The sequence below is a fragment of the Gracilinanus agilis genome, chromosome 3 (assembly GCF_016433145.1).
Source record: "Gracilinanus agilis isolate LMUSP501 chromosome 3, AgileGrace, whole genome shotgun sequence".
Taxonomy (NCBI): Eukaryota; Metazoa; Chordata; class Mammalia; order Didelphimorphia; family Didelphidae; genus Gracilinanus; species Gracilinanus agilis.
The window spans coordinates 111,938,046-111,962,743 of NC_058132.1; the positions used below are offsets into that span (position 1 = coordinate 111,938,046).

Below are 24,698 nucleotides of genomic sequence, written 5' to 3' on the forward strand. Positions count from 1 at the left end.
CCTTCATGTAGTTTATAATCTAGATGGGAAGCTAAGATATAAGTTAAGCAAACATATGCAAAGTTTAAATTACAATGAGAGTAACCAACAAAACAATGGCTTATAGAGTCCTGGGACTTGAATCATATTTCTGGCTCTTGGTGATTATATGTTCATGGGAAATTTGTTTAAATTCTTTGAGCCTCAGTTTCCTCATTTATAAAAATAGGGATGATACTTGTGCTCTGTCTCAGAACTATTATGGGGAAAATAATTTGTAAACAGGGAAGCTAGGTGACTCAGTGGATAGAAAGCCAGGTTTGGAGATAGGAAGGCCTGGATTCAAATTTGAACTCAGACACCTTCCTAGCTGTGTGACTCTGGGCAAGTCACTTAACCCCCATTGCCCAGCCCTTCCTTCTCTTCTGCCTTGAAACTTAGTATCAATTCTAAGACAGAAGTTATGAGTTAAAAAAATACTTTGTAAACCTTAAAAAACTGTGTAGATGTGAGTTATATCTATCTATCTATCTATCTATCTATCTATCTATCTATCTATCTATCTATATCTATCTATCTATCTATCTATCTATCTATCTATCTATCTATCTATCTATCTTATCNTCTATCTATCTATCTATCTATCTATCTATCTATCTATCTATCTATCTTATCTATTAAAACAATCTAAAAACATCTATATTGTAGAATTAAAGTTACAGAAGAAATATATAGGTGCCAAATGAATAGTATTGATGAAATTGCACAAAGGCAAAATCACAGCCACATGGAGGTCAGGAGGAGACAACACCTAAGCTGAACATTAAAAGGAAAAGAAGGATTTTGAATGGTAAATGTGAGGAAGGAAAGCGATAGAAATGGGCAGAATAGAAACCTGCATTTTGAGTTTAAGGAGAGTTGGTAGTTCATTTTGGCTGAAACATCAAGTATTTGAAGGGGGGATCATGAAACATCTGGAAGGTAGACTGAAGCCAGATTAAATGTTAAATTGAGATGTTGGTATTTTATCTTACAGGCCATAGGGAGTCACTGAAAATTCTTGAGCAGAAGAAAGAAATAGTCAAATCTCTGCTTTAGGAAGATTATTTTGACAGCTGTGTAAAGATATGACTAGAGAAGGGAGAGATCTGAGGCAGGGGACCAGTTAGGAGATTATTTCAATAGTTTAGGTGAGAACACTAATGTAACTATCAATAATATGGAAATAAGTCTTGATTGATGACACATGTTAAAACCAGTGGAAATGTGCGTTGGATATGGGGGGGGGTGAAGGGGAAAGTAAAAACATGAGTCATGTAACCATGGAAAATTTTTCTAAAACAAATAAAATATTTAAATAAAAAAATAAAATGAAAAAAAATAGTTTAGGTGAAAAGCATCCTAATAATAAGCTCATCCTCTCTTATCTTAGGACCTTGCTGCTAACTTAAGCCTTTATTGATATCTCCCTCTGCTTCCTCTCCCCTCTGGAGGGCTAGAAGGCAGAGAATCAAATTTCTCCCAATGCCTTCCTTTATTGAGGGCAGAAACTGGACTTTTAGCATTCCTGGCTTTGTATCTGCTGCTCTGCCTGGTTTCAACTCCACCAAACAAGAGACACCCCATCCAGGGTACCCTGATGTCACTTCCTTCCCCTCCCCTATTTTCCCAACTTCTTTTATGAATTGTTGTACCCCATTAGATAGTAAACACCATGAAGGCATGGACTGTCTTTATTTCTATTAATTTTATCTCTAGAGTTAAGCACAATGCCTGCCACATAGTAGGTCCTTGATAAATCTTTATTCGATTAGACTAGGTAGATGCAGACCTTAAATAAACTGTGGCAATAGGAGAGAAGAGAAAGGGGAAATATAGGGGCTGCTGTGAGGGTAGAAAAAACAGATATTTGGCAGTTGATTAGATATGGGAAGTGAGTGAAAAATCAACCATGACTGAGGTTTCAAGCCTGAGTTATTGAGTAGTAGAGAAAAGATCCCTGACCTCATGAAGCTTATGCTTTAATGGCTAGATGAGGCACATATATCTATACTTTAGTGCATTATGACCAGATAAATATATCAGAACATAGTAAAAATGGAGCTCCATGTGAAGTTGATGGTTATTGCCAAGTTGGGGTATCAGCAAACAGTTCTTTCTCTACCACTGTTTTAGAATTCTTCCTACTCTGAAAGTGAAAAAGAAACAGACTTAAAGATATGCTAACTGAAGGTTTCCCTGTGTGTCTGCTCACTACCAATATATGCAGGCTTGTGAAACAAAGTAATTCTAATTCTCTGACATATAGAAAGATTCCTTTAAACCAGATGAATTTGGTTTGAGGGCAGTAAGGCTTTCTGTACTCCCACAAGAGGCTTTTTATTAAAAAAGTCCCTGAACGAGCTGGCCATAATAGTCTTTACCTCATTGACACATTTGTAATCGAGTGCTTCTAATGCCCTTATGTATCATGAGGTAATGGTGAGGGGCTGCGGGTAGAGAGGCACAGAGAGAACACGACCTGCGAGCACGAGTGCTCTCACGGAAGGTCTAATTCCATCTTATGATGTATTTTTCCGGGCTCAGGAGCCACACTGTCCTTATTCATTATAACCCCAAAGTGTGAATGCTTTCCCCACATGTGGGAATGCAATTATGTAGGGCATGAAGGAAACTCAAGTTCCTTTGTGCAAAGAGGCAATTCCAAGGGAAGTGGTGGAAACAGTCCTGCCTGGGAGGTTTTGAAACCAGATGGGCTCAGGTCAGAGCAACAGAAAGTACATTGTTGGGACAAGCCCCGCACCAGCCAGGGAAAGGTCTGGATGATGTAAGAGGTCTTTTCCCAACTCCAGGGCCGATGACTCTTGAGTTCCATGTCCGGGGCTACACTCATGCTTGAATAAGGCTCAGTGAAAGCCTCTTCATTTCTGTCTTTTTTTTTTTTTCTCCCTGATATAGTATTATACATTATAAAGATGATCACTTGGTATCCTGGTCAAATGCCAATGTGAGGAGGGTTTGGAGATGGGGAGGACTGAGATAAATGCATCATGATACCATGGGAAAAACACCAGATTTGGAGACTGGGGCTCTGGGTTCTAATCCTACCCATTACATCTGTGTGACCTCAAAATTCATAGGACATTACTTTCCTTATCTATAAAATGATGAGGCTGGATAAAATTGTCTCCAAAATATTTTCTAGCTATAGATTTACCTCTATTAAATACTTTTAGATTCAATTCAAGAGGAATTGATTTATTGGCCTATTAGATTCAAATTCAATAGGGACAAATCTAGAATCCTATAGTATCTCTTGGAATAATTTCTCCATTTAATAGATGGCCTATAAAGTTTCTTTCCCATTAATTGAATTAATTAGCAGGTTGATTTATTCCATAGGGTGGGTCTGGATAGGTTGTTCCTTTCCTTTGTGTAATAATAATAAGATGGTTCACAATTATAAATGCCTTTCAGGTTTATGAAACATTTTTATTAGCTTATGAATAGTGCTTTTTAGGTCACTCCAAGATTCCATTATATTTCATTTTCAGAGGAAAGAGAAGCTCCAACATTCTGTCTACCAATAACTAAGTGACTTTTGAGCAGGTCACTGAATGCTTCAAAGACTTTCTCTTCATCTGGAAAAGCTAGACTAGGTGATCTCTAATGCCCTGGCTTTTAATCCTAAGAAGCAACAAACAGAGGAAATGTGAATTAGGTTGTTTCCTGAAAGTTATATTCCTCTTGTGCTTTCTGTTTTAGTCCTTTTCACATATATATCCCTCCCACTCTCGATAAAGTCCACAAATATTAGTGATATTTTTGACTTTAAAAAATGGACCTGGGGCAACAAAGTAACTCACAAAATGAAAGCCTGGTCCTGGGTTCAAATCCACCCTCAGACACTTCCTAGCTATGTGACCATAGGCAAGTCACTTGACTCCCATTGCTTAGCCCTTATTGCTCTTCTGCCTTGGAACTAATATATAGTATTGATTTTAAGATGGAAGGTAAGGGTTTAAAAAAAAAAGGACTATAAGAAACTCCTAACGAGGAAATTCCCTCTCTCAGTGCAGATCTCTGGGGCACTGAGAGATTAAATGACTTGCTCAAGGCCATAGTAAGAGCCCAGTGGATGGGGCCTGAACCTAGGTACAGTGGTACTTTGGTATTTATCATTAATTCATTCCAGAAGGTAGGTCTAGTACCAGAAAAGATCAAGTACCAAATGAATTTTTCCCATAATGAATAATGCAAATTGAATTAATCCAATCCAGACATCCAGAAAACCCATATTTTATTAGGCATTATATGCATTAATGAAGTTCTATTTTACTAAATAAACATTAATAAATAACACAAACATGAATAAAAAAACCAATTATTAGATTAAATAAAATAATTTTAACTTAACTTTACCTATATTGAGAGGAGTTCATGGTTTAAAGGGATGGTGGGAAGAAGAAACATTGTCTGGAAGAAGAGTCCCCCTTCTATGATATCTGGAGGCAATTGCCCTTGTAGAGTTCTTTCTCTTTCCCTTTTCTGTCCCTTATACCAATGAACCCTGCTTGAGATTCACCAGTTGTAAGCTTTACAAGAAACCAATCCAATGCTGTTTTTTGCCAGTTTCATGATTCCTCTGAGGTGGGAAATGGTCTGGCCATTTAGCAAATGTACAATTCTGCTGGTTAAAGCTTTATCTGGGTGATATTTTTCAACAATTTTGGATTTCCACTCATTATGCACACACTTCCTTAATTAACGAAGTAGGGACATCCTCCTTTGCTTCCTTCTCCCCTGAAGAGAACTACCTCACCACTAGCGGCTGATGTGAAGTCCCTCAGCTCCTCAGTGCTGAGTTCTTTATGCTCCTGAATTAATTCCTCCATATCATCACCACTGACCTCCAGTCCCACTGACTGGCCCGGAGTCACAGAATCCTCCACAACTGGTGTCAGCTCATTCTCAAAGTCTTCAAAATCCCTTTGAGTTACAGCTTCTGGCCGTAACTTTCTCCAGGCAGAGATCACACCCCAACACACACACACACACACACACACACACACACACACACACTTTATCAACAAGATAAAGGCAGTGGAGGATATTGAAATTATTGTTCCAGAATTTAAACAGAGTTAACTCAGAGATAAGAAAAAATATCTCAAAAATGTCATAAAAGCCACAAAAAGTGAACACAAGATTGAGTGGGGTTCAGCACTGTGAGAGACCTACGCCGAGACTAACACATGATCCTTTGTCTTAGCTGGAGTAGGCATATACTTCCTGAGATCACAACGACAACAAGTTGAGTTCCAAGCAAACATCAAATACCATGTCTAGTCAAAATGTGTAGAATTGCAAATCTGATGAGTTCCAAAAAAAGTTTGACTATTCACTTTGAGGTCAACTCTCTATCCACCATGCCATGCTGATTACGCATTACACAAAATTAAAGAATCACAGGTCTAGATAGGACTCTATCAGTTATACTTCTGCCACATCTTTCTCATTTGTACCCTCCCTTCTAGTCCCACAATCATCATCATGCCTAGACTCTTTTAATAGCCTTCTAATAACTCTTTTGTATTTCCCTCTTTCCCCTCCTTTTTACTCATCACTTCATATAGTCATCAGATTAATATTTCTTATGCATACATAAAATCACATCAGTCCTCTGCTCAAAAATCTTCAGTGGCTCTCTACTGTGTACTCTCTAAAGTTTCAGATTCTCTGCCTGGAACTCAAGCTCCCACTCCCCTCTGTCTGGCAACATCTAACCTTTCCTATCTTGTATTATATCACTATACTACCATGCTTCTTTCTTCCTCAACTATGCACTGTATTTCTATGCTTCTGTTTGTGTTCATACTGTTTCTTATGTTCTAAATGCCTGGTCTCCCTTTCTTTCTTGCTCTTTCCATTCCTATCCTTCCTTTAATAATAAACCCAAAAGTCATGTCCTCTACAATGGCTTCCATGATTCCTCTGCAACAACCTTCTTGCATTTAGTTTTGACATGGTAATTTGTTACGTATCTCTCTATTGCATCTATTTTACTACTACCATTTTATTACTGCTGCTGCTGCTATGATTAGCAGCTAGCTAGCTAGCATTTATGTAGGGTATTGAGATTTGTAAAGTGCTTTACATACAATATCTTATTTGATCCTTACAACAACAACCCTGGGAAGAATATACCATTTTTACTCCCATTTTACAGAAAAGGAAACTGAAGCTGTAGGAGATTAAGTGATTTGTTCGGGATCACATTATAAAAATTTATTTTTCATATACTCCTATTATTAATTCTTATATATTAGGGAGCATTACTGTGTAGTCCTACTGTGTAGTTACTGTGGGATCTGGATCAGAGATACCAGCTAGTCTACTGATTTTTTCATTTTATTTGTTCTTGGGAATCCCAAAGAATATCTTCCATTTTAACTGATTTTGATTAATAAATGAAAGGGAGAAAGGTTTTCCAGCATAATTGTGTCATGCTTCTTCCCCCTAGTAGACTACAACTCCACAAAGGCAAGGGCTGTGTCTCGTCTAACCTTTATGTTTTTCTTAGCGTCTACTACAGTGCCCTGTATACAGAAGGTACTTATTATTGCTGTCTTCGCTACAGCTTGGAGGGTGTTGTGTGTTCTCCAGAGTGTGGGTAGAAGAGTTATCTCCATTTACACTCTTATTCCTTATTTTATGAGGGATTCTGACCAACTCCATGATAATACAGAAAATTACTTCGCTTCTTTCTGCCACTAGGCTTTGTTGTGACGAGGAGAAGAATTATGCTGGGATATTTTAGAAGTGGAACCAGATTCCTTTGGGGTTTGGGGAAAAGGATTGAGTGTAAAAGTAACATTGGGCAGCTACCAAATAGAATAATTAGTGCTGTTATCTTATGGCCAAGATAAAGAGGTAGTAAGAGAATGCCTCATTATCCTGGATGAATTCAAGTCACTTGTTCCAGGTGAACTAGATCTTTTGGATATTGAAAGAAATTTACAGATATGATTTCTAAAACACTTTTGGTGACTTATAAAGGATCATGAAAATGAAAGTGGCACAAAGGACTGGTGAAGGGCAAATGTCTCAATTGTCAAAGAGGAAAAGAAAAGAGAGTTTGTAAACTATAGACCAGTGAGCTTGGCCGGTCTCTATTCCCATGAAAATTCTAGAACAGATTATAAAATAGAGCATGAGTCAATGGGGCTTCATGGAGAGTAGATCATGCCTTTCATTTCCTTTGCTGGAAAGGCTCACTAAACTAGTAGACAATGAGAATGCTATGGATATTGCTTACTTAGATTTTGGCAAAGATTTTGACAGTCTCTCCTGCTATTCTCACGGAGAAGATGGAGAAATGTGGATTAGACAACTATATAATCAGAAGGATTCAGAAACATTTGGATGGCTGGACTTGAAGAGTAATTTTTTTTGTCTTTTCAGTTCATTCTCCATTTATAAAAACCAATGAAATGTGGGGAAGATTTCATACTTTAATACTGTGAGAATAATAATATTTTATTCTATCACCTAATTGTTAATGTTTGATTTCCATGTGGTCTCCGGTGGAGTTTCCCATGGATCTTGCTTGCTCCTGCACTGTTTAATATTTTTTATCATTGATTGAGACAAAGGCATGGATAGCATGCTCATCAAATTTTCAGATGATATAAAACCAAGAGGGCTAGCAAGCACACTGGATGATGCTGAATTAGGATCATAAAAGATACTGAGAAGTTAGAATATTGAGCTGAAATTAAGATTATGAAATTCAATAGGGATGAATGTGAAGTCTTATATTTGAATATCAAAAATGTATTTCATAAGTGTAAATAGGAAAGGCATCATTAGATAGCAATTGTTCTGAAAACGATTTGGGGGTTTTAGTGGATAGGAAGCTCAATATGAGTTAGTAGAGTGATACACTGAAGCCAAAAAGCTACGAGCTATAGCTTCCAAAAATATGGAAGTAACACTCTCACTACGTTCTACTCCTATCAGACCTCATCTGGAATGCTGTTTAAGAATGACCTTGAAAAGCTGGAAAGTGTTCATAAGAAGGGCATGCTAGTCTGTTTAAGCATCTGAAGGGCTAACACGAAGGAGCCTAGGCTTCCTTTTTTGGACACCAAGTGCAGAGGAAGTGGGTAGAAATTATGAAAATTCAAATTTAGATGTCAGGAAAAAGCTTTTAACAATTATAGCTGCCCAAAAGTGGAATGAGCTGCTTGAGAGATGGTGGGTTTTCCCTTCTTAAAGGTCTTTTAGCATAGGATGGATGCTCACCTTTTGATTATATTATAGAAAGAATTCCTTTGGTGTAAATATTGGATTAGATAATAATTAAGGTCCCTCACAACTCTTAAATTCTGTGATTTTTGATGCCATAAAGATCATAGACTAGGAGTTGGAAGGGAATTCAAAGGTAATGTAGTGCAACCTCTTCCTTGGACTAATAATAAAATTGTAGCCTGGAGAGGTGGAACATTTTGTCCAAGGCTATACAATTAGAGTCTAGATTAAAACCTACATTTTGAGTCCAAATCCAATACTTCTTCCACTGGACACTGACATTCATTTATTTGTTCACTCATTTACAGCCAGAATTTGGCTTTGTTAACAAAAGTAAGATCAATGGATAGAAATAATAGAGAGGTAGATTTTAATTCAATATAAGAAGAAATTTTCTAAACATTAGAGTCTTCCAAAAATGGAATGGGCTGACTTGGATGGCATTGAGTTAGTTACCTATCACTAGAAGTCTTGAAGAGAAGTTCTATGACATTGTAGTGAGAATTCATGTTTCATGTAGAGAATAGAATAGATGATTTCTTAGAGTTTTGTAAACTGCATCATTCTATCACTTATACAGTAACTGATTGTTTTGCAAGAGCCCTTCAAGGTCACCTCGTGTAAATCAAGAGAAGTGGTACAATATAGTGGGAAATACAGAAGAGTTAAATGTCCCAAGGTCCAAAGGGCTTCATCACACTTGCTAAAACTTATAATACTATAAATATACATGTATATACAACATAATATAACAATATTTTACTATATTGTAAGTAGCAAAGAAGGAAGCTGCTTCCCTCTGGTTTTCTCAACTATAAAACAAGGGGGCTAGATTAGACAACTTCTCCTTTAGTTCTAACATCATATGAGTCTATAATTCCATGACTTTGGGCCTTAAGGTCAGAAGCAAAGATATAAAGAGTAAAACTGAAGGCCAAGTGAAGGAAGAAAGTGGTTATTAACTGAATTGACTACAGTTCCTATAATCCATTACTAGCCATGCAATTACACTGAATGCTATAGCCATCATCTACTTTGCTTACCCTCCCCCTCATATTAAAGATGTGGAAACTGAGGCTGAGGAAGGAAAAGTCACTTGTCATTGGCTACACAGTTAGATAGTGACAGAACTTAGACCTGAATCCATATCTCTTGAATCTTAGTAGAATGTTTTTTCCACTGCACTATGAAGTCTAGAGTTATGCTGATTATGGAGAAAGGTCACTTATAAGAATAAGTTCTTATATGCTTTAAGTCTTACAAAATGCTTTACAGTGTTTCATTGGAGGCATGTACTGTATTAGACTCATTTTTTACATATGAGGAAACTGAAGCTCAGAGACATTATGTGATGGCTAGTAACACAGCAGTGTCAAGAGATGGGATTTGAACTCAGTTCCCTCTTGGCTCCAAGACGAATGCTTTTTCCATCACATCTAATTGCCCCTCCTATGTCTTAAAACAATCCCTAAATGGCTAGTCATCTAGGAATGGGCAGCTATTTTAATGGGATGTTTGGAAAGACGCACTGATCCTGAAACCGGAACTCAACAATTCCCAAGGTTCTTCCTTAAAATGCATTCACTCTAACCCTAGAGCTTCTGACTCACCCCCCAGGCATTTTATTTTGTGATCATTAAACTCTTGGGAGCCCTTAGTGTGACTAGTGGGTTCTCCATCCATAGTAACTAGAAGAAACATCTGTTTTGTATTATTTATAAGTCAGAACAATGAATTTTCAATAATTCATCTTTCCTAAATCAGACACATTCCATTCCACTGACGTGCATTCCTCATCAGGGTTTGTTCTATGACTGACTGGGCTTCTGTGCAACTGTGAACTGGTTTTCATGATAAGTGGAAAAAGCTTCTTATATTCTAGTTTATTTAACCTCCTTACGTGAAGAGCAAGGAATTCTCTGGAGGGGATTATGGAATTGCTACTGACTCACTCATCAGATAAGCAACAGCCCTTCCAAAGGTCAAGAAAGTGCTGGGGGCTGTCAAGAGGTCCTCAGATACTGAAATCCCAAACTCACCTAATCCAGCCCATACCTAACAGGACCTCCCTCCTCAACCTCTCTCACAAGTGGGCTGCTTCTAATTGAACATCTTCATTATCAAAGGAAATAGAATATGAACTACTTGGGGAAAGGGAATATATATTTGCCTTTTTTTGTATATTTTTTAGCACTGTCAGTGATTGTCACGTAAGTAAGTGCTCAATAAATGCCTGTTGGATTACTTGTAAAACACACTGAAAATCTTAAAGTGCTACATGGAGAGCATATATTATTGTGATAATGCTTAATAAGTGTTAAAAGGAAATAGAGATTTAGTCTGTACCTAGAGGCAGTTAGCTGGCACAATAGATAAATCACTGGGCCTGGAGTCAGGAAGAATTGAGTTCAAATCCAGCCTCAGACACTATCTGTGTGACTTTGGGTAAGTCACTTAACCCTGTTGGCCTCAGTTTCCTCATCTGTAAAATGAGCTGGAGAAGGAAATGATTGTTGTAGATAAATTAATAAAGTAGGGTATAAATGTTTAAGATTAGGTATTATTAGGAGGCTTATCAAGCAAGGCTGGAGAATTCTAAATGGAACGGGGAAGCAGGAAGTGGCTCTCTTTCCTGGGATGGACTCCATGTTGGCTGAGTGCAAGTTGCTGCTGACCAACTGACTCAGTGGGTATTTTTTTTAATTTTTTTTAAACCCTTGACTTCTGTGTATATAGGTAGAAGAGTGGTAAGGGTAGGCAATGGGGGTCAAGTGACTTGCCCAGGATCACACAGCTGGGAAGTGTCTGAGGCCGGATTTGAACCTAGGACCTCCCGTCTCTAGGCCTGGCTCTCAATCCACTGAGCTACCCAGCTGCCCCTCAGTGGGTATTTTTTACCCCCAGTGTGTATTTAGCACAGTGCCTGACAATAGTAGAAGCTTAATAAATGCTTACTGATTGACGATTGATTTCATATATTTTGTTTTATTAGATTTGAACTCTAATCTGTTGAGATCTTTTTATATCCCAATTTTGTCATCCTGTCACTTTTAGATTTGTGTCACTTGAAATTTTGATAAACACGATATCTGCATCTTCATCAAGTTATTTATAAAAGGGTTAAACAGGAGAGGGCCAATAATAGGAACTGAGTCACTCTATTAGAGAACTCCCTCTAAGCTGGCATCAAATAATTAATAATTATTCTCTGGGTTTAGTCATTCAACTAGCTCAGAATCTGTCCATTACTTTGTGGACCGCATATCTCCATCTTGTCATAAGGATAGTATGCTAGACTTCATCAAACACTTTGCTTTGCTAAGATACAAGTATAAACTCTAACATTTTTTTCTCCCTCTTGGTCTAATGTAAATGGGATTATTCTGGGAAGACTACCATCACTAGAATGAATTAGAGATGTTTAGCCTGGAGAGAAGACTTGAGGGGAGAGAGGAAGGAGAGATGACAGCCACCTTTAGTATTTAAAAGGATGCTATGTGTAAAAGGGATTAAATGTGTTCTGTCTGGCTCTAGAAAATAGAACTAGACACCAGGAATGGGAGTTGCAAAGATGTAAATTTAGACTTGATGTGAAGAAAGTCTTCTAAACAATTATAGCTATCCAAAAGGAGAATAGGTTGTCTCAGAGAAGTAATGGATTCTCCCTCATTGGAGGTCTTTAAACAAAGAAAGGATGATATGGATGCATTTTGAGGAAAAATCTTTTTTCACATAGATGGCTACTTAGGACCCTTTCAACTCTGAAAAACTTGTACCTTTTTTAAAAAAAAATCTTTACCTTTTTTCTTAGAATCAATACTGAGTATTAGTTCTAAGACAGAAGAATGGTAAGGGCTAGGCAATTGGGATTAAGTCCCTTGCTCAGGGTCACAAAGCTGGGAAATGTCTGAGGACATCTTTGAATCCAGGACCTCCTGCCTTTAGGACGGGTCCTCCATCCACAAGCACCTACCTGCCCCATATGACTTATTCTTAATGAAGTCATGTCTGACTTTTACCCATACCTTCTTTCTTTTCACAAGGATAGCTCATAAGCCATCCATTTAAAAAGAGAGTCTAGAATTTTTAGTTCGAAGCTTTCATATTCTCCCTTTCTTGGGGAAATGGTATGGGAGGAAACTGAAATATTTGTCCTTTTCTAGTCCTAGGCTACCTCTTCAGTTTCATATGAGTTTTTAAAGACCATTGAAAATGGCTCAACAAAAACATTGATCAAAATTGCTTACCTTATCAATAGAGGGGGAGGAAAAGGAGGGAAAGAAGTTGGAACTCAAAAATCATAAAAATGAATGTTCAAACTTATTTTTACTTGTAATTAGGAAAGATAAAATATATTTTTAAATGATCAATTCTTTGGTATTTGGGAATGCGGTAATTCTAGACTTAGGGCCTTTAATAAATTGGAGGCGGCTAGGTTCTCTCTTATGATTGCTTCTCTTATTTTGGGTTTCAACTCATCAAATATTTAATGGCATTTAATAATAACTCATATTTATATTATGCTTTAAAACATACAAATAAAGAGGAATTTTTATGTTTTATTTATTCACAATATATTTCTCATCTTTTCCTACCTTATTGTGATGAAGTAATTTCTATCAAACTTTTGTATACTGATATTCAGGGCCTCAGGCCAGGTCTCAAGTCCATCCACATTACCACCTTTTGTATATGCCCCAGTTTGTCAATTATTGACAATTATTATCCATTTCTGATCTAGTTTCTTCAAAGGAGGTATGGGGGTGGGGGAAAGCTCTTTCTATTACATCATCCTACCTCTCTTAGGTTGCCATTTCTTTGCTAAGCCATGGAACCCCCACAATGCCTTTTGAAGCTTCACTTCAAGGCATTTCATGGCATCTTATAAGAACTAATGAAAGATCTATCTCTTAGTTTTTTTTAAGCAGGTCCAGATCTGAATATTAAATGGGTTTCCCATTTCTCTCTTACTCTACTTGACCCAGTAGTCTGAGATCTAGGACTGGTTCCAAGCATAGAGTCATAGAATTATACATTTAAGGCTGGAACATTGTAGGTCATCCAATTTTAGATTCTCATTTTCCATGTGAGGAAACTGATATTCAGAGTGGTCATCACCATGTCCAGAGTACTTGCCAATCACTCAAATCCCTTATCTTTCTTACTAACTCTACTACCTTATGCTGCCATCCTGCCTCATGAAACACATTAATTATGATAGCTGATTAGCTGAAATAAAGAGGTCATCTTAAAGCTGAAGGGAATCACATAAAAGAGAGGGCAAATTCAGTGTAGCCTTGAGGGAACTTTGGGAAATGGTAGGAAAAGCATAAGAATTTCTGGCTAGGGATGACAATTTTGGGGTATTGAGGCCTATGAAGCAATAAGGCAGAATGTTGTAATAGAAAGAATATAGGATTAAGAGCCATAAAACTCTGCATACCGTTTGATCCAACAATACCATTACAAGGTCTATATCCTAAAGAGATTAAAGATGGGGGGAAAGGACCTACTTGTACAAAAATACTTATAGCAGCTCATTTTGTGGTGGCAAAGAATTGGAAATAGAAGGGATATCCATTAATTGGGAAATGGCTGAATAAATTGTGGAATATAATTGTAATGAAATATAATTGTGCCATAAGAAATGACAAACAGGGCAATCATGAAAAGAAATCTAGAAAGATTTATATGTGATGTGAAGTGATATAAAGTAAAGTGAGCAGAGCCAGGAGAACATTGTATACAACAAAACAGTAATAACAATAAAGTATGATGATCAACTGTATTCAACTATTATCAGCAATGCAAAGATCCAAGACAACTCCAAGAGACTCATAGTGAAAAAGCTATGTACCACCATAGAAGGAACTGATGGAGTCTGAATGTAAATTAAAGCAAACCATTTTTCATTTTATCCCCTTCATGAATTTCTTCTTGTTTGTATAAGAGATGTGTCTTCTTTCACAACATGACAAATATGAACATACATATTGCATGATAGCACATGTAGCAAAGGAGCACTTATAGGACTCCTTTTAATGCAAAGAGCCAGGCAAGAAAAAACCTATATCATATTATATTACCTGCCATCTAAGGGCAGGGGGAAGAGAGGGAGGAAAGAAGAGAACACATCACAAAATGTCAGAAAATGATTATTAAAAATTATGTTGACATGTAAAAAAAGAAATAACGTGGGATCTAGTGTCTGAAGACTTTTGAGTCCCAGCTCTGTCACTTCCTAGCTGAGCAGGTCACTTTACTGGTGAGCCCCAGTTTCCCCTATTGTAAAATATTAACATGATCAATAATACTTGTATCATGATGCAGTATGGAATCCTGGCTTACCTTGGGGTTAGGAAGATCTTGTTTTCAGATCCTTCTTCATACATAAAGTTCTGTGGCCCTGGGCGAGTCACTTGACTTTTCAGTGCCCTAGATAACTCTCCAAGACTATATCTTTCAGAAGAGTTGTGACTCTGTACTGGTGAAGAGGGTTTCCTTATTAGGAGCTCCCTATACCCAAAAAATCTCATGTCCAGAAAAAAATCTTGTATTCCTTAAATTACTGAGTTGTTCTGAAGGTTAAATAAAAGAGCGTATGAGAAGTGCTTTACAGCAAATGAAAACTATCATTCCAAGAGTATCATGAAAAGAAAATGGAGTATTTCTAAGGCAGAGACACCAAAGATAAACTCCCTTAACATTATGATTAGAACTTACCTTGTTAGGGGCTGAGACAATGAGGACTCTAACTCCATTTGCTGGTCTAGTGTGACTACTGTCCTAATCTAGTGTTGGGGTCTCTCATCAGGGTTCCTACTGGAATTCCCATTATAAAGGTTTTAAGGGATGCTGGGAAAACAGGGCAATTTTCAGCTGAAGATAACACCCAGTTGAGTATATGGGCAGGGTCGGGGGAGGTTCTGAAACTGCCTGATTATTTCTGATTGAATTGCCCAGGGAGTCCAGGGGATAGAATGCCAGCATTTCGTCAGATTGGAGAAGCCTGCATCCTAAGGTGACAATGAAGACTGACAGGTGGCTGGCACCGGTCAAAGAGAGGGATTCAGGAAGGAGAGACTGGAGGAAGAGGCCAATTCCCATCACTTATAGAACTCCTTTCAATGCAAAGAGCCAGTCAAGAAAAAAAAAATTTAAGGGACAACACCTCATAAATCTTGCAAGTCAAGAGCCCGGGTGACTGCACATTAATATTACCTGGTCCCTCGAGCTGAGGTGGAAAATGCATGCTAATGTACCAGGATTCTTTCCAAAGCCATTTAGTCAGGGGGACACATTTCCTTCTTTCTCCTCCTCCAGATAGCACTATTCACCTCCCTGTATCTTAGAGGAGACTTAGAAGGGGAGTATGATTTCCAAATTTCTAAGAACTTGAAAGACTGTTATATGAAAAAGGGATTGGACTTGTTCTCTTTGGTCTTAAAGCAACGAGTAGAAGATACAAAGAGGCAATATTGATGTTAAGGGGAATCTTCCTAATACCTGGAAATATCAATTATCAAGAAGTAGATTGGGCCATCTCAGGAGGTAATTTTTTTCTAAACTCACTGGAAATCTTCAAGTGAAGGCCCAAATCCACTTGCTAGGTACATTGTGAAAGAAATTCTCATTTAGGTAAGGACTGGATTAGATGGCTTCTGGGGTCCTTTCCAATTCTGAGATTCTATGATTTAAACAGAAACCAACCTAGACTGTCTGGAGGTGGCGTAGTTTTCCTTCCAGAAAGTCAGGTGCCTAATTCTAGATTGGGAGTTCTTAAGCTAGGGTCTATGACCTTTTAAAAATATACTTTAATAACTGAATTTCAATATAATTAGTTTCCTTTGGAATCATTTGTATCTTATTTCATGCATTTACAAACATTCTGAGAAAGGGTCCAGTCTTCACCAGATTGACAAAGGGATCCATGACATAAAAAAGGTTAAGAATTACTTCTCACTACAGAGGAGTCCCCACATCATAGAGTCATTATCTCTCCACTGCTTCCATCTACCCCAGATTCTTGCAGTGAACAAGCACATTTGGCTTGATGCCTCCAACCACTTAGGGTGAAGATTTAATTTCTAGACCACCCAGGGGACCAGCATTTAGGGACTCTTGCTTATGTATTGGTCCCAACCACTGTTGACATTAGGTTTGATTATATCTGAAAAGGAGAACACCCAGCATGTCCTGTTTCAAAAATGAGGTAAAAAAGTGACCTGCTTACTTGTTAGTCACTGCTTGCATGAACTCATCAATCAACTCGTCATACTCTTTCCCCTTTACACGCTTGTGCTTCAGTCCAATATACAGAGGGTCTTTCAGCAGGGCCTGAAACAGACACAATTCTGTTTTCAGTGAATATATCCAGGCAAGGGTTTTTACAGTCCCAGTGATAGTCTTTGGCCTCTTAATTCCCAGTTCCTTCCAATCTGGTCCTTCCTTCCTGAGGATACTAAGGCTACTCAGCCTCAGGTTGTGAGTATGGAGTAGGAACATGATGGAGAATCGAGAGCCTTAAAAAGAAGAAGAGGACCTTAAATCCAGAAGTGATTCAGGGGGATTCCATTCACTGAGCTGGCTCCAGCTTAGTCAAGGTTTTGCCATGTCTCTAATCCAATGCTCTAAACACAGCACTTTGATTTATCATAGTCCCCTTTTTGAGAACACCAACATTGCCTTGGGCAATTGTTCATAGCCTCAGAGGTCCACAGATTTAGAAGAGGAAGGAATCTCAGAGGCTATATAATCCAATTGCTTCATTTTGCAGATGAGGAAACTGAGGCCCACAAGAAGTCAACATCCAAAGTGATACTTGAACCTAGACTCTGACTCCAGAGACAGAGCTTTTCTGTGACAACATGCTGCCTTCTATGGCATGAAATAAATTCAGTTGTTTAGTCAGAGGACTTGAGGACTTAGAGTTGGAAGGGATTTATGAAACCATATGACCTAACCTTCTTATTTTACAGTTGAGAAAACTGAGGCACCACCTAGTGGAGTGGCTTGATCAAGATTACACAGGTAGAAAAATTCCCTACTAAAAGCGTCTTGGATTGTAACAGTAGGCAGGATCTGGAGCAAGATTGTATGGGTCTGATTGATGTTCAGGAGGGTCTGAAGCCTCTGTTCCCATAGGCTGACATTTTATACTAAAGGTCATTCAGAAATAGTTATGGGTCACATGAAAACAAAGGGAAGGGGGGGAGGAAGACCATTACTTTTTCCTCTTCAACAAATGTCACTACCTGGCTGAATTTTCAAGAAGTACCTGATATACCTATGATTAGCTGTTTTATCCAACTGACTATGGGGAGATCTAGAGAGGTCAGAAGATGCTAGATGTGTCCTCCTGATTAAAAAGGCATTTGAGGCTAGCTCCTTATATATGTTTATATAGCATTTGTGAACTAAGGGTTGTTAAGTTAGAATATGGCTACTTATTTACTTCCTGGGGGGCCAAATGACTCTTCCAGATTATGAACAGAGAAGGGAATCAGCAGATGAGCTGGGGAAGGTGTGAAATGTTTAATCGGACCCATCTGATAAACATTCTGCAACTCTTGTCCCCATCCTGCAAATGAACTGAGGATGAAAGCTCTATCTCTGCCCTCACCCACTTTCCCGGGAACAGCCTGAATTCCAGGTTGACTCATTAAGAGAAGTGAGAAGGGGCACCAGTTTTGCATCCAAGGAGAAAATGAGTGGGTTTCTGTGCTGACAGGGAGGTTCACATATTAGATCCTTTCTAAAGATATCCTGTTTGCTAGTCCATTCATTCAACAAACATTTAATTATCTGCTGTGTACCCAGCTTTTTTTCATGGTGTTTAGAGAGATATCTAAGTTTATGACTGACACAGTCTCCTACCCAAATTGTGTTTACAGTATGACACAAAGCATAGATAATTATAATATTAACATTACATGATAATTGCATTAGAGAGTTGCAAAACAAAATGCTATATGACATCTAAAGAGGAAGGAGAAAATAATAAGCATGAATTTGGACATGTTGTTTGAGGACATTCAGGTGGGGTCCTGAAAATCAGGTGGAGAAATGGGTCTGGAAATCACACAAGCTCACAGGTTAGGGCTAGAAGAATCAGAGGGCCTGATTTTTGTTTCAGGTTTTACTTCTGACATTTCCTAACTGGAGAGTGGAGAGTGGAGAGGAATCACTTAATCTCTCTGGGCTCTCATTTGCTGATCTATAAAATGAAGGATTTAGGGTGGGTTGCCTTCGAATTTCCTTTCAGGAGTAGATCTATGATTCCCTGGTACAGAAATGAGAGTCACCGAATAGAGAAGTTGTTGACGCTATGAGAGTAAATGAAATTGTTGAGGAGAAAGCCTAGAAGGCAAAGATGGTCAAGGACAAAACCTTCAAGGAGGCCATGTGGCAAAGCTAGGTCTAGATGAAAATTACTTGACAGTGAGGATGAGATAGCCATAGACTGCATTCATTTAATTCTGTAAGAGTCAATGGTTGCTCTCTTACAATCTCACTAATTACTTTGGAAAACAAAATAAAATTGAGCAAGATCTGTCTTCTCTCTGTTGTCTGTTATCATTGTCTTATCCATCCGAATCACAATCCTATCCTTTCTATGAGCCTTCTTCTTTCCTTAAATATAGGTAAAAGGAAAGATTTTTTAAAAATCCACATTAGCTTTTCTCACCAAACACATCATTCTGAGTTTGCCCATAACTGATTCTATTTGTGTAGGACTGCAATGCTTTTACATGTCATCTGTTGACTTCCTTTGCTTCCCTCTTCTGTACATGAATTTTCAAAATATGTTGCCTAGTTAATTTCTTGTGTATCCACATTTGTTTCTTTAGATAATTCACTTTTAAAATCCTCATTGTTTCTCTTTGTACTTGTCTTAGTGTTTTCAATACTTCATTCTTAAAAGCTTCCCATTCCTTCAGTGCTATCTTCACTTATGGAATTTTAATCCATGGGATTGCTTGTTCTTTCTGTCAGTGTTTTGAAACCTGCTCTTCCCAAATCTAGAGTACATGTTCAGAGTATTCTTGATTTTTGTGTTTTTCTTCACTATAAATTAGAAGTTGGAGGGGCCAGTTCCTGACTATCAATACTTAAGGCAGAAACATTTTCACCAGATCTTCTTAGATACATTCTATTCCCAGACAGGAGACTATTGTCCATTTATTTTAAATCATGGTTCAGAAGTCCAAATTCTATTGTCAAACACCATCTTCTTAATCAGATGTTCACTTGTAACATCTGTCCATGTCTTCAGAAGTCTTTGTCCTCTGCCAGTAAGTACTGATAAAACACTAGTTATTCCCTTTAAGGTCTTTAGGTCTCTTGCCCAAGACTTCATAATCTTTAACAAGGTTCCACTGGCAATATCACTTACTCCCGTGTGAATCATCGGAAGTAGGTAGTAGTCATACATTTTTGACAAGTCTTGGGAAGTTCTCTGTCTCTGATATATGCCTGGGGAAGACTGTGTACCTTTCTATTGTTAATGGTTTGACAAACATTGTCTCAGAATCCCTTAACAGGAAGATGCCAGTCATCATTACTTATCTCTCCTTCCTCTGACCTTCATTGGTCCTGAAAACACCTGTGGAGTCACATCAATGTTCCTTGGAAGACAAGCAGCTGCTTCCTTAGGGTTTAGTTCCCTTCTTTTGAAAATACTCACATGTTTGTTTATTAGCTCCAAGTGTTCAGTAGTCCTTCCCCTTTTCTTCTGTGTAAAACTTTCCTACCCTTCAACCTCTCAATATGTCAAGATTCATTTTTCCCTCTTTTTGGTGTTTACATCAAAGAGTCCTTCCATTGCTTTAAGTACACTTCATTGTCCTTCATTATCTGGATAGTAGAACAATGTTCCTCAAGTACTTTACCTTCTTTTCTTGGAGGAAAACTAACCTGAACTTTGAGCATAGTTAATGGTCTCATATTTTATCTTTTTCGTGTTCTTACTCAACTACTATAACTAAAACTAGTAACCAGAAACATATAATGAAAGTGAGTAATCAGGATCAAGTTAAAGGTATAGGGACATGTTAAGGGTAACATGCCATAGCTGTAGCCCTTTGCTCTGCAAGAGTCAGAGTCAAGAAGCAACAAGGCATAGCAGGTTAAAGAAAACTTAGTTCCTTTTACAGTGGATGCTACACTCTATCTCTGTAATCATCATCCAGTGAAGCTCTTCCTTCTTCTCTTTTTCTGTTTCTTCAATTCCTGTTCATTGTTTCTCCAGTGAACTGTTGAAGCTATCTGCTGGAGATGTTGGTGGTTGCCAAGGTCTCTTATTCATGGAATTGTGGGATAAAGGGATTGGAAAGTGTTATTGCTCTTTTGTGAAACTGAGCTGGGTCAACATGCCTCTGAGAATAATCAATACAAATTTTTCAGCTCTATGGTTAATTAACTACCTTTTCATTTTCTGACAGCTATCAAGAGCTTGACTATTCTTTATTTACACCCTTTTCCCTATATCTAGGGAAAGTCCCCTAAACCTTCCAATCACAGGCAAATTAGAGGGACTGAATTCTATCCATTCCCATTATGCCCAAGCAGGGGAGAGGTGGAGCTGGCAAGTCTTTCCCTGCATTATGATAAAGGTCTCTTTCTCCCTTATAGTTACATGGCATCGATTTTGAGACATAGCATAGCAATGTGAAAAGAGCAAAAGTTTTAGAGGCAAGAGACTGAATTCAGGTCTTGGATCTATCACCAAGCAACTGTATGAACAATCTTTTAATATATTTGGCAATTGGCAATAGAATGAAATGATGATTTTTTTAAAAAACATAGAACTGACTATGTTCTTTCCCTAGCCAATAAATTCCGGGGGCTCCCTATTGTCTCTAAGATAAAGGATAAAGCATAACTTCTGTTTGTCTTTTAAAGTCCTTCACAGGTTAGTCTCAACCTATATCTCCAGCCTCACAATATATTATTTCTCTTCTTGTGTTCTTTAGTTCAGACAAAAATGGCCTTCTCTCTGTGCCTCATGAATGACACTCCGTCTCCCACTTATGTACCTTTTTTGCACTGACTGCTTCTGATGCCTGGAATGTACTCCCTCTTCACCTGGAGGGTAAAGATTACTACCTTGTATTTAATTGACTTATATTTATTCTCTGTAGATTTATACATCTATATTTTAGGATGCATTCTCTCTTCACTTGGAGGTTAAAGACTACTACCTTGTACTATCTTATATTTACTCTTTATATACTTATACATCTATATTCTGTAAAGGATCATTTCATATTCTGTATTCGTACTCTCACTACCTAGCAGGGTTACTGCAATGGGGTTGTTGTGGTTAGGGGTAGATAGGTGCACAGTGGATAGAGAACTGGGTCTGGAATCAGGAAGACTCATCTTCATCAGTTCAAATCTGGCCTCAGACACAAGCTGTGTAACCTTGGGTAAGTCATTTAACCCTGTTTGCCTCAGTTTCCTCATCTATAAAATGAGCTGGAAACTGTAACATAGTTGGCATTTAATAAATGCCAATTGGTTGATGTGGTAAGATATTGAAAGAGCTAATGCCTAACACAGTGTGTGGCACACAGGAGAGTTAGATTTAGAGATTTCCTATTGGTTGGTTGGTTGATTCTATGATTCTAAGTGTCACATACCTAATTTGTGGCAGGGCTAGAACTCAAACTCAGGTCTTGGCTCCCAGTCTAGTGCTCTTTTCTCCTTACTTTATGACTTTTAATCTAAGGCCAATCCAACCTAATCCAACATGAATTATTACTAAGTGTAAGGCACTGAGACAGGTATGAGAGGAAATTCTATGATTCTGTAATTGTAAGCTATGCCTGCAATTGAAAAGAAGGTCAACTGCAACCTTCTGTTCTGTGATAGAGTTTTAAAAACATCAAATATCCTCTCTCAATCCCTCCTCCCCTACTGTCCCAGGTTTCTTGGGTTTCTTTCATTGCTATTTCCTTAAGATTTTTCTTGGCAAAAAAATCTTCAAATCAAAATGGTTCTCCCAACCTCCACTTCATCTCACTCGCCAGATCAGAATATGGTGGATTCAAGCTGGGAAACGAATGGACCTTCTAACCTAGAAAAATGTTTATCAAAGGGGCAGCTGGGTAGCTCAGTGGAGTGAGAGTCAGGCCTAGAGACAGGAGGTCCTAGGTTCAAATCCAGCCTCAGACACTTCCCAGCTGTGTGACCCTGGGCAAGTCACTTGACCCCCATTGCCCACCCTTACCAATCTTCCACCTATGAGACAATACACCAAAGTACAAGGGTTAAAAAAAATGTTTATCAAACATAGCAACAAGCACACCAACATTTCTCATTTGGAGAAAGGTTCTTAAACCCAGGGATTACTGTGAGTGAGCAGAACTCATGAGGTGGACAGAGAGATAGGATATTTGGGGCAAGTTCTTTCTTTCCCTTCTATATGACAGAGACTAATTGTGGTTTATCTCCTCTCCTCTCCCCCAAACTCAGTTCTAGGCAAAGGTAAAGGAATTCTGGGAAGGCTGATAATGCATTTTTATGGGCCAAAGCTATTGGGAGTGGCATTGGCAAAAGATATTGGGAAAGCAATCACTGGTGACTAATATTGGGAATATATTGGAATTAGGGCTTAAGCTGATAGCATTAGAAAAATACTACAGTCCTTCTGGGGACTAGATGAAGCCAAGGGAAAAAAATAGGCAGCAGATGTCTGGGAACCTGACTTGCTAGCAGATGCTTTGGTTGGGGAAGTAAGTACAGTGTTAATACATGTAGGGCCTTATCTGGGAGAAATGTTGGGTCCTTTGCGTTTGGAAAGACCTGCTAGAGAAATCTCCACTTAGATTTCAGTAATTAGATTTTCCGTTTTTAGGATCCACTGTGGAAAATTGCTATTTTTTCTTTTTATTTCAGGGTAAAAATGTACAGCAATAATTTTTGCCATTGTATTTCCTTTAAGTCAGGCCAGTTTCTTTTTTTTTTTTAAACCCTTAACTTCTGTGTATTGGCTCCTTTGTGGAAAAGTGGTAAGGGTGGGCAATGGGGTCAAGTGACTTGCCCAACGTCACACAGCTGGGAAGTGTCTGAGGCCAGATTTGAACCTAGTACCTCCTGTATCTAGACCTGGTTCTCAATCCACTGAGCTACCCAGCTGCCCCCAGACCAGTTCCTTCTGAAGATGACTTTTGAAATTATGTACTGATCCCTGCTGTATTACTGAATACTTTAAATAACTCTGTTGGGGCAAACTCATCCTACTCATAATGTCACTGGCCCATTGAGTTCCCAGAGGGGTGGCAGTTACTATTCTCAGGGTTCTAAAGGTAACTCCATGGGTACCTCTCCGCTCACACACTAGTTTACAAGTCCCCAGTAATGTACTTCCCCATAACAATCAGCCAGAGTATTCAAGTAGATCTTTAGCAAAAGCACTCATTCAAACAGCATAGAAAGAATAGTAATTACAAATAAAATTTCCAAAAACCAAGGGCATACTTTCTCACAAATATGCCTAAGGTCTAAGAAGAGTTGAGAGTAGGTAGGAATCCAAAGTACATGGCATACATGTCTAAAGCAACTCACACCTCAGAAACTGCAGTTTGATGTCTCTTCGCTCTCTAGAGCAGGGGTCGGCAATGTATGGCTCTCGAGTCATATCTGGCTCTTTTGAGGGCCAGATATGGCTCTTTCTGCAGGAGCCATAAAGTCAGTTTTTTTTCAGGCACTGTTACAGGAGCGGCACTGTGAGCACTGTATGGCTCTCACGAAATTACATTTAAAAAAATGTGGTGTTTATGGCTCTCACGGCCAAAAAGGTTGCCAACCCTTGCTCTAGAGAGTCCTTCCGTAGTTTATTGGTTTCTCCCCTGTTCAACAGTGCTGGCTCTTCACAAGTCATGGTTTCTCTGCTGGACTGATGTTTATCTCAGCTTGATTCTCCCAAGGCATGATGTCTCACATATATGGACTTATCTGCTGCTGGGTTGGGCTGGGCAGGTGACTCAGTGCTTGTACTGACTCTTCACCAGGTTTCTGGATTAGCCTGGGCTGGCTGCTCCATACTCAATGATACTGGGGAGGTGACAAGGGGAATGACTACAAGATGATGCTGGGCAGGCTGTTCTGCCATTAGTTAGGACCAACATAGATCAATGCCCTGGGTTCATTCATCAAGGGGAGCTAAGGTTTTTATCCTCTGCTAGCCAATGGGTAGACCGAAGGGTACTTAGCCATCTGCAGCTTCATTGATACAGGGATCTTTTTCAGCTATAGTCATGGTTGAGCTGGACAGCACACTTAAATTTAATCTTCAGAATTAGTATTTTTTCCATTGTTTTCTAAGTCTAGAAATCAACCAAACCCTAAATCAAGCCCTGATTTGCCTCATTTGCCAATTTTCAAAGCATAAATGTTCACAA

The 24,698-nt window shown here is 38.5% G+C and overlaps 1 protein-coding gene across 1 annotated transcript in view; it reads right to left on the bottom strand.

Annotated features, from left to right (window-relative positions):
- The window catches only part of ME3 (malic enzyme 3), a 140,990-nt gene that overhangs the window by 65,967 nt on the left and 50,325 nt on the right, over positions 1–24,698 (bottom strand). The window contains exon 5 of the mRNA XM_044668934.1: positions 16,526–16,629. Within this exon, the coding sequence (XP_044524869.1) occupies positions 16,526–16,629 (104 nt within the window). The remainder of the gene's footprint in view (positions 1–16,525; positions 16,630–24,698) is intronic.